The sequence below is a fragment of the Serinus canaria genome, chromosome 20 (assembly GCF_022539315.1).
Source record: "Serinus canaria isolate serCan28SL12 chromosome 20, serCan2020, whole genome shotgun sequence".
Lineage (NCBI taxonomy): Eukaryota > Metazoa > Chordata > Aves > Passeriformes > Fringillidae > Serinus > Serinus canaria.
This window is the reverse complement of record NC_066333.1, coordinates 6,330,119-6,343,236: the sequence shown is the minus strand read 5'-3', so window position 1 is coordinate 6,343,236 and position 13,118 is coordinate 6,330,119. Positions and strand designations below refer to the sequence as shown.

The following is a 13,118-nucleotide window of genomic DNA, read 5'->3' as shown; positions in this document are numbered from 1 at the left end:
CACCTCGGAGCATCTTGGGAGGACACAGTGTTCCTCCTTGGAGCATCCTGGGAGGACATAGTTTTCCTCCTTATCTTAGAACTCTCCCAACCCCAGAGTGGTTTTTTTTGCAGAACTAAAATAAGCCAGACCTCAGGGTCCTTGAGCAGAGTGTGACCACAAGATGTCACAGTTGCTTTGCTGTGTTGCATGGTCCTGCCTTTCCCGTGTCCCAGTCCTGCCCCTTTCCCACTCCCAGCCTTCACCCCCCAGGTATCCCTATGAACACACACACTGGTATTTGGGGTTTTTGCCGCTGTGTTTTGTTTGTTGGGTTTGGGGTTTTTTTGTTGGTTTTTTTTTTGGCAAAGCAAGCTTCTTCATTGTATTCTGAGCAAGGTTAGGCATTTAGGTTCCTAGCTCATTCATGGTATACAAAATTGAAGTTTCCCTAGATTTGTGCCTTTGCTGTAGGTCCAGCTGGCAGACAACAATTTTGAGAAGAGCCAGAGAAAAAATCTAAGTGCAAACAAACAATTCTTGGTGCTGCCAGAGTTACTGCTCAGTGTCCCCACAGACCTCAGGTGCCTTTGCCAGATGGTGTAGCAGACTCCACCACGATGTTGTGGACTTGAGAGGTTTTTGTTCTTTAAAACCTATTGCTAAATTTGTTTCTTTTTCTGCCCCAGAAAGCTGCCTGCACAGGCTGGATGGGGTCCCAGGGGCTGATGCTAATACCAGTTCACCCTGAAGTAGAGCAAGAAAGGAGTTTAGTCGTAGAAGAAGCTGATGAGCCTTGCAGGATCCAGCTATGGGTCTTTTGGGTTAGTCCCTTCTAGTGTGCACATTGAATTAAAGACCTAATTCATGGCCTGTGCAAGCAATTGCTATGGATGCTCCAAACAAACAGCACTTTCTTTCCTGCCCGCCTGGCTGGTGCCTCCTCCCAGCTGGAGCCAGGCAGAGTTTCTCATCTGGCCCCTGTGCTCCAGGGCACCAGGAGGAAAGCTTTGCTCCACCAGCCACACAGGAAAAATGAAACCTTCAGCTATAAAGTGGAGCTGTTGAGTGGAGCAGCAAGGGCACAAGGGCAGAGGTTTGCTCTGCCTTCTGTGCTCCTTATTCCTTGTCCTTCAATTCCTGCCTCTGCTGTGGGATCCAGCCACATCCCCTGGGGAAGGTGCTGCTCTCCCACCTTTCTCTGGAGGGCAGAGCCCCACGTGCTTTTTCCCCAGGGGTGGCTGGGACAGGGCTGACCTTGAGCCCTTTGTCCTTTCCCACCCAGGGGAGCATGAGAACATCCTGGGGGCCCAGCAGTTCCCAGCTGGTGGGAGGGCTTGGCTTGGGACAGCGGGTCCTCAAAGGGGATGGGCTCAGTGGCAGCTGGGTGAGCTGTGTCACCTTTGCCCACAAATGGGGGCTTAGCATGAGAGCATCTGGCCAAGGGGCAGGGAAGGCTCCTGTAACCCCTGAGCTCATAACTGAGGAGCAAACACTGCAGTTGGCCCTCATCTCCAGGTGAGCAGGTTTGGTGGCTGGAGCTCTGCTGGGCACATCCTGGGGGCCAGGCAAGCTGGTCTCTTGGGGACTGCACATCCTGGCCTGTACATCTGGGAGCTTCTCAACAGTTTGGGAATCCTGACTGTGGCTGGGTTTTCTCTGCAGTGGATTTGCTGGCTATCAGGAATTCAGAAAAGTTCAAGATTGAAATTTCCTCTGCCAGGACTGTGAGATGAGCCTTGAGCTGTTTGTGAACCCTGCACACAGTTTCAGCAGGGAGCAGCAGCCTGTCAGAACAGAGGAGCAGTTACCAACTGGGTTGCTGGATCCTGCTGTGCCTTTTGTGCCATGACTGATATCTGAAAGAGGAAAAGGTCCCTTCCACCCTGGGACAGAAGCCAGCCCTGCTCGCTGCTTACTGGTGGGTAGTGTGAGGAGTAGTCATCTGATTTCCCCACATGGAATGATGACACCCCAGGTTCCAGGATCCTTGTTCCATCTTTGTCAGCCCACGTGTCATTGTCTCTTTTTTTTTTTTCACCTATATGTCATTAAAATAAGCCTTCTCTGCAATAAGGGTAGGACCAGAAAAAGTGTGAAGCCCAAGCAGTGCTGTGCATCCTGGCACTGTTCTGTAGTGCTGTTATTCCCTGGGCTTCTCTCACCAGGATTTTCACACTTCAGGGATTGCCAGTGTTGCTGGTCTGAATTGCCTTAAAACATCCTGGGTTTTGAGTCCTGGTTCTCTGGTGCTGCCTTGGTTTCCTGCGCTGCCTCTCCCAACAGCCACATCGGGATCCTCTCTCAGAGCAGCAAGGCACTGGAACATGGAGAGTTTTCAGGCAAGACTAGGGCACTTCACTGCCACTGGGTATGTAGATTCAGCTTTATTCCCTCTCTTTCTCTCTGTCTTGGTAGCAATTGTATGGCTTTTTCACAGAAACCCCCCTTTCCTAGTTAAAATTGTCCCTCAAATAGCTGAGGCTGCTGTCCAGCAGTGGGAGACAGGGATTGCCTGCCTGGGTTTAACCCTCAGGACAGGCTCTTCTTCCCTCCAGGTTTTCTGGTTTCTGGAGAGTCACTCCAGATGTGAGGCCTGAGAAATTATATTCTTTCCCAAATGTTTGTTTCCATTAGACTTTTGAATAGCTTTATGGGACATTTCATCCTGTCTGTAGTGGCCAAATTCTTGTCCTTGGAGACTTTCTCTGGCACTGCAGCTTCAGTGTGAAACTGTTTTCTCTGTCTGTCACCCTTAAACATGTAGATTTGTGTCTGGCCTCCTCTTAAGAGGCAGGGAGAGCACTCCTCAACTGCCTCTTGTCCATGTAAAACCTCTGAAATACAGAACTGGTCTAAAAATTTCCACAGAAGCCAGTAGCCTCCTCTTTCTCCCTCCAACATCCTCTAAATAAGCATTAAAGCCTCAACTACTGCTGATGGGATGACCCCTCAGAATGAGTCTATTATGGTTTTTATAGAATAACACAATGTTTTCCTGTGCTTGCATCAATAGAGGAACAGTTGCATCATACTTAGTATTTATTTTTCAATAAATGCCTTTAACTTCCCTGTCCTGCTGCTTCCAGGGGACATCTCAGCCTCAGCCCCTCAGGGAAGTTAGCAGGGAAGTAGAGGAGGGTGTGACCAGAGGCACCCAGAGGAGGACAGTATAAAAGCCCATAAATGATCATCTCAAGAAAGCCCCCTAATCAGTGTTTATGAACTTCCTCTGCTAACACACAGGTACTTGTTTTTCCAGGATAAGAGCTCGTGTTTACTGTGAAGACTTTCTGCTCCCAAAGGTGCACAGAACTATGGCAGACCTGTGGTGGATTTACTCCAAACCTGTCCCAGCAGATGGCAGAGAGCTATGGACCTTGTTTCTGCAGTGTTCCTGCATTACAGCAGTGATAGGGAGCCTCTTTTACAACTGGATGTTTGCTTCCCTGGAGTACTCCTGGCACCTCTCCGTTGCCATGGCCATCTCCTTCAGCCTGCTCCTTCTCCTGACTCTCTTTTTGGTGCATCCTGCCCGTTGTGTCTTCAGCATGATCATGCCCACCTTAGGCACCAAGCAGGGCCGGAAGCTTCTCTTCTCCACCTGCATCATGATTGCAGTGGTGAACATAACGCCCAACATCATAAGCAACATTAAAACCATACTGCAGGTTATTCAGTGCATCTGCAAGAATTCCTCTGACAGCCTTCTGAACTCAACTGCCCTGCTAGAGAAAGTTTCCTGGGAGTTTGGGGAGGCAATCCAAGAAGCCACTCATTCCATTTATAAGCCTATGAATGGACATTTTCGTTTTTCATTGTTTCAGAACAGCTCCTTGATTTACCAAAAAATGCACCTTGCTGGTGAGAAAATTAGCAGAGAGTTCTTGTCTGTTGAGGTACTGGTCAAAGACTCTGTACGAGTAGCCAACAGACTGGCTGCTGGATTCTTCATGCTCTATCTCTGTTTTGAGTCCACCTGGTATTTGAAAAATTATCTCACCAACCTTCGCTTTGACAATTTTTACATCACCAAGAAGCTGGAACGTTTAGCCGTGGACAGAAGAGCAGCTCATCTTCTGGTGGGATCATCCAAAAAACTCATCCGACCAACAGGCTTGAAGCTGTCCAGGGAAGAAGTGGTGCTGTGCCTCCTGCAGGCCATGCTGGTCACCGTGGCCCTGATGCTGATGTTGGTGCTGGTGGCCATGGACCACTTTGCCTTCAGCGTGGCAGACACAGCAGTGAGAAAGGCAGCTCAGTTCTCTGCAGTGCCCGTCACTCTCAGCATCAAATACAAGGTGAGTGCTGGGGTGTCCTACCCTGTGGGGGGACCCTGTGTCACTTCAGGAGAGTGGTGGTGGGGATTGCAGTCTTTGTACTCTTATTTACACAATCCTGACTTCCCTCCCCAGCACAGCAGGGTGAGCAACAGGCTTTGGGGAAGGAGGCAGTGGCACAACCTCAGCTGCTCCTCCCAGTGCATCAAATAGCAGACACACTCTCCAAGTTAGAGCCCCTGAGCCCCTTGGGAGCTTGGAGGGGTGCAAATAGTGCCTCATGCTGCAAAGACCCTGCTAGACCAGGCAGTCAGATGTCCCTGTGTCTCCAGGCCACTTCCCTAAGCCAGGTGGAGGAATGGGAGTCCCTTGGACACTCTCCCCTCACTGCAGAGTGGGTGCAGCTGATGAACACTGCGAATGTCTCCTCATCCTATTGCATGGGCTGTTTCCTCAATAGAAATCCCTGCTTGCTGGCTTTGCTTTTGCCCTCTGCAATCCTTTCCACAAACCTCCCCAGTTTCTAATTCCATATTCTTTGGCTTGGTGTTTTAACTTCCCTCTTCTGCCACACAGCCTGCCTCCTTCCCCAGCCCAGGATCCTTACTGCAGATACCTACTTATGATGGATTTACAGGAAAACAGTCAGGCCTTAGAAAAAGCCCCTAATATTCAGATATTCAGCCACTAACACCATGGTCTGGATGTTGTCTTTCAGCACAAATCTCATAGATGTTATGATGTCTGTTCCAGTGGATGAAGATGACAGGCAGGACTGGCTCTCACCCTGCCCAGTGCTCAGTACTGACACATTGCACTGAAGTGATCACACCCTTCAGTGTCACACAGAATCACAGAATCACAGAATTTCTAGGTTGGAAGGGACCTTTAAGATCATTGAGTCCAACCCATGTTCTAACAGCTCAACTAGGTCATGGCACTAAGTGCCACATCCAGTCTCTTTTTGAACACATCCAGGGATGGTGACTCCACCACCTCCCTGGGCAGATGATTCCAGTATTTGATCACTCTTTCTGTGAAAAACTTCCTCCTTAAATCTAGCCTGTATCTCTTCTCTTAGTGCTCTAACAGTGATCCCACACTCCCAGGTGGATGTTTCTGTTGTAACCAGTTGATTTTGGTTTCCTCACATCCCATTTACATTTCATCTCTCCTTTTTTCAGGCCGAAATGGGGATCACGCCCTTTCTATTCAAACTTTTCTGGCGTCCTTCTGAGGCATTACTGCTCAGGGACTTCAACAGGACCTACCACCACCACCTGATCTTCAGCTCTGCCCGCTGCAGGATCAGCCCCCCCAGGCCCCCCAACCCCTCTGTGCTGCTCGTTGTGGGGCTGCTCTTCTGCATCCTCTACGGCACCGTGTTCCTGGAAACCTTCGCGCGGCGCCTGTGCCGCGGCATCGCCGCCTCCTTCTTCCCGGCCTGCGAGGAGGAGAGAGTGCTCCACCTCTACGGGAGACTGGCCAGGAGGCACAGGAGGGAGCAGAACCCTCTGAAGGGTGCTTTGGGAAGTCAGGGGGATGGCTGGATGGCTGATATCACAGCACAGGCTTCTGCCACAGGATCACCCATTTAGTTTTCCAGAGTTTGGGAAGTGTTTGGAGCTTGGGAAAAAATACCCAAAAAAACCCAAAACAAACTTCAAAAATTGAGAAAAATGGGATACATTTCCATTTTAATATCTAGAAGAAGGTCTGGAATCAGCTGTTGCATATCTGCAGCACTAGGCAAGGCTAACTGAGAAACAGATGGGAGTTGGGGTCAGGGAGGAGCTCATTTATCTTCTCCACCACATCTGTGCTGGAAGAAGTACATCCTTTCTTTCTTAAGTTATACCTTCAGGCAACAAAAAGGGAAAGTCATTTGACTTGATTAATTTAATTTTCAATGAGTTTTTCTTTCAGGTTTTGTGCACAGAAACCTGGGTAGACTGGATAAATTTGGAAGATAGTTTATTCACCAAAGAAAGTGTCACTTCAACCTGCTGATGTAAATTCACAATCAATATCACCATAAGAGGCTCATCCTGGGCACGGGTGGTGGAAATCAGTACACAAGGGCTTTACAAAATCTCTTCAAAATGGCTGTTCAAAATAAAATATAAATAAAATAGCTGCAGGACCTCAGAAGAGAATGAGAACAGTCAATAAAGGTCAGTTTGGGTGTCAATCTCTTTTTCTTTGGTTTTATAAGTTGGGTTGTTTCAAGCTCAGAAACTATGTTCTTGTATCTGAATTAATAAATGTATCACTTGGGCAGCATCTGAAATATGTTATTTTTCCTAGGGAGGCAGATTGGACACCTCTGTAGGAGCCAGAGGAGAGGGAGATAAATCCCTGCCAGGTTAAAAACTAAGCAACGTCACAGCTTCATTTCTTCGAAGCATATCTATTATTTTCCTCCCTTCTTCCATTAAAGTCTTCATTAAGGTAATTATTTGACATAATGCACCTCAATGAGATTAAATGACAGAAATGAAGTGGTAGCTGCTGCCAGATGCACTGAATTTTCTCATCTTCTGAGGTACTTGAAACAAGTATGTTTGGATTATATTTTTTAAGCATCTATCTTACAAAATCCTGGTGAATTCATCTCCCCAGAGTTTTTAATGCCCTGTTGTTCTGATGATTAATCCAAGCATCTTTGTGCCTCTGCAGCAGCTGGGGGGCTTTGTCATGGTGTTTCTGTGGAAAATGCCCTGTGCTGTATTGTATGGGTGAAAGCAAAAAGATTTCCACTGAATACCTAAAATTATCTGGAGCTGGGAGTTCAAATAGCTGGGAGGAGAGAAACCTTCAGACAGTAAACCATCCCAGCAGCATGTTGTCTTCCAACAAGAACAACTTGAAAAGGACTTTTTCCTCAGGAAGACTTATCTTTTTGACATCAGCCATGTTGTCCCTGGTGCTGAACTGGGCTGTATTTAATGTTTTTCCCCAAACAGGAGAACTGGCAGGAGGCAGAGCTGCTGGAAATTGCTCTGCTCTCCTGAGAGGCATTGTTCCTCAGCCAGATAAAGGTGTGACAAGATAGAAAACATTGCCATTATAAAGCTGTATTGCCCACTGGAGGGGTGAGCTGCCTTGCCAAGGTTTGCTTGATGGTGCAAGAGTGAAATGCTGAAGAGATTAACCAGCAGGAAACGTTAATTTATTCACATATTTTTTATTAAGTAGAACCAATGTACAAGTCTCGTTATTTGCTGAGAGATTTTCATCCCTCAGAGCCCCTCTACACTCACACCCTCACTCCTGCTAATCAGGGCTCTCATTGCCTTTGTTTTCAAGCCCCTGAAGCCCCTGATTCCCTTGAAATTTTATTGTGTATTTTAGTGAAGGAATGGAGGTGAACTGACTCAATTTCCTCAGGTATATTAGGTAAAATATATGCTAAGTTCTTTTTATGGCTGGCTGTAAGGCAAGAATGAATGACCTTAATATACTGAGGTGCAGACTCTAGGAAACATCTCATTCATAGCCACAAATCTGCATCTACCACAGAGACAGGCAAGCAAACAAAAACCTTTCTCCAGAAGTATTTTCTGATTTTTAAGCAAACTCCATTTTTATTTTGTTTATCCTGTCTATATTATTTGCACTGTAATTGCAATGGAGGAGAGATACTTCCATGCACCAAATTATAGAAAAGGAAATATTACTGAACATTAATAAAAGCAAAAAGCTACTTCATCAGGTGTGTAGAATGTGCTGTACCAAGTGCTTGTTGTTACAGAGTTATGGTGTTAACATTCAGATGTCACAGAATATGAAATAAGCCATAATTACAATCTAATTGTTCTGCCAGAGTTTTTATTCCTTCATAATATCACATGAAGAGCTTTTATCTCCCCTCAGCATTATTGTGGCTGTTATCCCCCCAGGATGCCCCTCCAGCATTCATCCACCCAGATTACTGTTCTGGGAGCTGCCAGTCTCTCTCCTGACTCCAGGCACATCCTCCCCTGCATGCTGGGATGAGCACTGGGATGGGAGATTGAGGTGGGCTGTGTCACAGACAGTGCCCCAAAAGCACATCAGAAGATGTGTCATTTTCCACAGCACACCTCCAAGCCTTGCTGGTTCTGGCAAAGGCTCAGCTTTGGCTTCCCAAACCACAGTTTCCTCTTACAGACATCAAGACTCCAGAAAGAGTGGAGCACCCAGAGCTTCCATTTCTTTGTGCTGCCCTGAAAGCCAATGCTTCCACCTGCTTCTCTCTTTTTGCTTATCCAGGCAGATTTCCTGGAGGATTGAGCACACTGGAGCAGGTGGCAGAGTTTATTGGTGACAGCAAGAGTTGTGAACCCTGACCTGATGCCCAGGTCCTGCAGGGGCCATGGGGGGTGCAGGTGATGCCATCCATGGATGTTGGGCTCAGTAGGAGGGGAAGGGACACTTTGGGCACTTCCAGGCTCCCAGCTAGCCCAGAGCAGCACTGCAGGTGACACAGGGGGGGAATCCCCTGGGATGACAGTGTTTGTTTTCAAAGGCTTTGTAAAATACACTGTGTCCTATGCACACTTGGCCTCACTCAAACCTGCACAGATCATCCTTTCCCATTCTGGTATCCTCTGCAGAGCTGGATAAATCCCCAGTGCTTTGGTTCATTGACTTACCAAATCAGTCCAATGCATCTTCCTGCAGGTTTTCAGGTTTTTTGTTTGGTGTTTTTTTTGGTTTTTTGGGTTTTTTGTTTGTTTGTTTGTTTTAGGGGTTTTTTGTTTGTTTGTTTTTGTTGGTTTTTTTTTGTTGTTGTTGTTTTTTGTTTGTTTGTGGTTTTTTTGGTTTTTTTTTTTTTTTTTACTATTCAGGCTGCTCAGCCCTTCCAGGAGCTACCTGGTGCAGCTACCAGCACTTATTGAAAGGGACAGTTCACAAATAAACTATACTCAGAAATGAGAGGCTTGTGAATGGCTGGCCCTGGCCAAGCCCCTCCTTTGCAATATCTGTTTTCATCTGTTTGATCATTTTGGGGCAGTTAGAGGCTTTTTCCTTGAGGTCTCAGGCTGCAAACACAGCAAGGAAGCAGGGGAAGGGCAAAGGGATAATTTTCCTGTTTGTGAAATGGCCTCACTTGACTCTCTTTAAAAGCTCAAATTGCAGTTATTAGCTGAAGAAAAATCACCAGTTCCTTTGTGTCCTGAAGGCATTTGCAAGACACAGTGCATCACAGATTGAATAGCAACAGATCTTTAAAAGAGATTATTCAAACCAGGGAGAAAGGCACCCAAAAGCCAGGAGGAAACTCTGCCAGAGAGACTGGAAAGAGAGGATCCTGAGATGACCCACAGTGCTCCCTGAACCTGGAATTAAAGACCCCTCTCCTCATATGAGCATGGGGAAGAATCATTCCCCTGGGACAGCTCTTCCTCAGGCTCCATGTCACAATGAGAGGTTGGAACTCCTGGCACCACCAGGAGCATCAGGCACCCACTGCCACAAGGGAAATGCTGCCTGTGCTGGGATCTGAGAGAAGAGCCTGGAGATATTCTCATCTTCAAGCCTGGAATGGCTTCACCCACAGAAATCCACATCACTGCCTTCCTCTTAATTGTTTGCCATTCCTTCAGTCTTCAGCATTTTCCATAAAGCTGTTCCCTTCCACATTGCTGGCACAGATGTGATGCCACCCAGGTCTGTCAGCTGCTCCCTCTAGGGCTGTTCACAGAAACCAGTAGGAAACCAACAGGGTTTGGGGGTTTTTTCCACATTTTTGTGTTCATGAAGCAGAACAATTTTGCATCTGTTCAATTCCTTGACAGCTGCCTTTTTTGCTTGATCCCTGAGGGCAATAACCCAGAAGGTTCCAAAGCAATTTACTTATTGGCTGTGACTTTGAAACAGTGAAGGTGATTTTGACAGAACTTCTCTCTCCTTTGTCTTTCTGATTGAACAACAACTGCTGCTTCTGTCAGACTGGCTCGTTCCCCATCTCCATTGGCACTTGTCAGCCCTCAGGCTGCTCAGCAGAGCCACCAGCACCTTCCTGCCTGGTCCCTGCCGAGCTGCAGGAGGGCAGAATTGGGAATCACTGACAACTCAAAATCTGGCCATTCCTAGGGCCCTAAACTCTGTCACCAGTGTCTCAAAACCACTTGTGGTTTCTGTAATTGCACTTCTCCACATTCACTGGCACCACATGGACACTGCCCCAGCTCTAGCAGCAGAAGTTTTATGGGTTTAATATTTGTAGCAATAAAGCCTAAGGGAATGGAAAGAAGTTTTTCACAGATTTAGGTAGGAGGATCACTTTCTTTTAGCTCTGTTTATTTAATGTATGAAGCCTCAGAGTTCTTTTCTGTTCATAGGACTAAGGGAGCTGCCCAGTGAGGCTGTGTGAGAGGGATGAGCTGCAAGAAGACTTCATGGACATCCTGAAGGCAGTGCTGAGCTGCCTGAGCACCCAGCCTGGGCACAGTGCTGCTCACCTGGCCATGGAGCTGCACAGACACCCCTTTCCAAAAACAGTCCTACCAGCACCAAGGGACACAGCCATTCCAGTTTGGGGACCTCGGGAAAATGAAGATTTCTCTTTGCTGATGTTTCAGAGAGTGGGTGGTGGCAAGTATTCATAAAGCATGGTGGTGTCAGGTGACACCAGCAGAGAAGGAAATGCTGATGTGTGCTAAAAGAACAAAACATGGAATTTTGGTTAAAAAAGTCAATGTCTTTGGCCATCAAAACATTTACATTTAAGTCAAGCTGGAAGAAAATATTTTTGCAAATGTCAAGCTGGGTAGCCTCTTAAATACATGCCTCAGTCACATCCTGAACATCACAGTTACTGAAGGAGTCTGTAAAGGGAATATTAAGCAGTCATCACAGCAAACCTCACAATTTTGACAACAGAATCCCCCAGTGAGTGCACTGGGCAGACACCCATTCCCCCCAGCCCAGCCCCAGCCTGGTGATGGACACAGAGCAGCTCAGGAACAGGCAGGAGGAGCTGCTGCAGTGGGGTGCTTTAATGCTGTTGTTATCTGCACTAATAACTGCTGGATTGTCTGTGCCACAGAGCAAAGCAGCCAGGGAAATAATTACCAGCAATTATCCTGCACAGTGTTCCAGGTCTGAACCAAAACAAAGCTTTTTCCAGTGCTTGTAGGAGTCTGTCTTGATTTTGTTTCCTGATCCCACAAAGCCAATTCCTGGAATGGGTTTGAGGAAGCAAATGAGCCCCAACACCCCTCTCAGGACATTTGTGCCAGATTTGTCCCTCCTCCTCTTCCACACACAGTTCTATGACACAGTCCTCATCCTGAGGACTTGCAGCATCACTGTGAGACAGCAGCAGTGGGGTGAAGTGCTGCAATTTTGTCTGTGTAAGAGTCACTCCAGAGCATCAAAATAGACCATCCCTTGGCTTATGTGAGCAAACACAGGTGCCCACAGTGCCAGTCCTTCCCACAGAAGGGCAGTGAGGGACAGGAGCTGCCTTGCCCCCCAAACCTGGGGCCATAGAGGGTGTGAGGGGTGTGAGGCTGCTGGGACACAGAGGAACTGCTGCAGGCTGCCAGTGGAGCCCTAAGGAAACCAAATGGAAAGAGAAGAAGAGAACAATTGTCCTTTAAAACTGACCCACAGGTGAATGAAATATCATGGGAAGTAGTGAAAAACTACCTGGATTTTTGTCTGCCAAAGAGTAGCATAAGGTTTCCCACAGCAGAGGGGAAAATACTATTTGCCACAGCAAGTCAAAGCCTGGGGACAGAGTGCTGCTCCTTGGGCTGAGGCAAAGGCATTTTACCCACTCCGATTTGTACAGCCCAGGTTTAAAAATTTGCCTGTGAAATGCTGGACTTGAATCCCTCAGCATCAGAATGATCCTGCACACTTTGGATATGTGCCTCGGTGTCTGGGATTAACAGCACACCTCTGCCTTTAATGGATATCTAATGTAATAAAAAAGGGAGTTCTCCCCTTGTCCTTCCCTCCACTCCACAGGTTAGGGGCCCCTTAGCACAATTGCTCTTTCAATTTGAAAATGCCTTTTCTGACAGATTGCAGAGATGTCAGGAGCAAGCAGGCAGCTGGCAGCAAATTGTGTCTCCTGCTGACCATCAGGGAGACACTGGATACCAGATACCAGATATCCCAGCCTCATTGCTGGAAGGATTTGGAATCTCCCAGTCCAGGACTGGTTAAACCTTCTCCCTTAGAGGTGACACTGTGCTTGTTTGGAACAGGGATGGCTACAGGAAATACAGCACGAGGAGGTCACTACCCCATGTTCAGGGGTGCCATTCCTCTGCCCCAGCACAAGGCAAACGGGAAAGGCTGTGCATCTCGCTGGCATCTCTGCTCCCATCCTCCTGAGGAAGAAGATTAAGGACTCCTCACCCTCAGCTCCCCTCGCCCTGGGGGACAGTGAAGCCTCGGCTGGGGACAAAGGCACCCACAGTCCGAGGTCCCACTCAATGCTGGGCTGCTTTCAGCCTCTGCTCCACCCCACCCTGGGATCTCTCACCTGCACCCCATCCCCTGCCTGGGCTCCTTTCCTCCTCCTCCTCCTCCCGCTCCCGGTCCGGCTCCGCGGTGCGCTAGGACCCGGCGGGCGCAGCCGGGGATGCCGGCGGGAGGAGATGCGAGGTCCCGGGCACCGAGGTAGCCCTGGGGGGCTGTGGGCTGTCCTGGGGGAGGCCTCCTGCTTCCCGAGGGTCCCGGCGGCTAAGGGGAGTGCTGGAGAGCCCCGGGAGCCTGGGGGGTGCGGACAGTCCCGGCTGGTTCACGGGAGCTCCTGGAGGGTCCCGGGGAGCCGCTCCCTGCCCCTCCAGGCGGAGAGTTTGCAGGGGAGGGGGATGCAAGGAGTAGGGCGGCTGCAAGACCTGGGGTGAATCG

At 48.3% G+C, this 13,118-nt stretch overlaps 1 protein-coding gene across 1 annotated transcript; it reads left to right on the top strand.

Annotated features, from left to right (window-relative positions):
- The first annotated feature begins 2,073 nt into the window (after positions 1–2,073).
- On the top strand, positions 2,074–6,536 carry OCSTAMP (osteoclast stimulatory transmembrane protein). The gene is made up of 3 exons (XM_018917222.3): positions 2,074–2,350; positions 3,242–4,280; positions 5,444–6,536. The coding sequence occupies exons 1-3, from the start codon at positions 2,307–2,309 to the stop codon at positions 5,855–5,857; spliced, it is 1,497 nt and encodes a 498-aa protein (XP_018772767.3). The 5' UTR covers positions 2,074–2,306; the 3' UTR covers positions 5,858–6,536.
- Positions 6,537–13,118: the final 6,582 nt, after the last annotated feature.

Excerpts from the sequence above, each read along its gene's own strand:
- OCSTAMP (XM_018917222.3), top strand. The coding sequence starts at position 2,307 with ATGGAGAGTTTTCAGGCAAGACTAGGGCACTTCACTGCCACTGG. Across the intron at positions 2,351-3,241 it reads GGGCACTTCACTGCCACTGG|GATAAGAGCTCGTGTTTACT; the intron begins GTATGTAGATTC and ends TTGTTTTTCCAG. Across the intron at positions 4,281-5,443 it reads CTCTCAGCATCAAATACAAG|GCCGAAATGGGGATCACGCC; the intron begins GTGAGTGCTGGG and ends TCCTTTTTTCAG.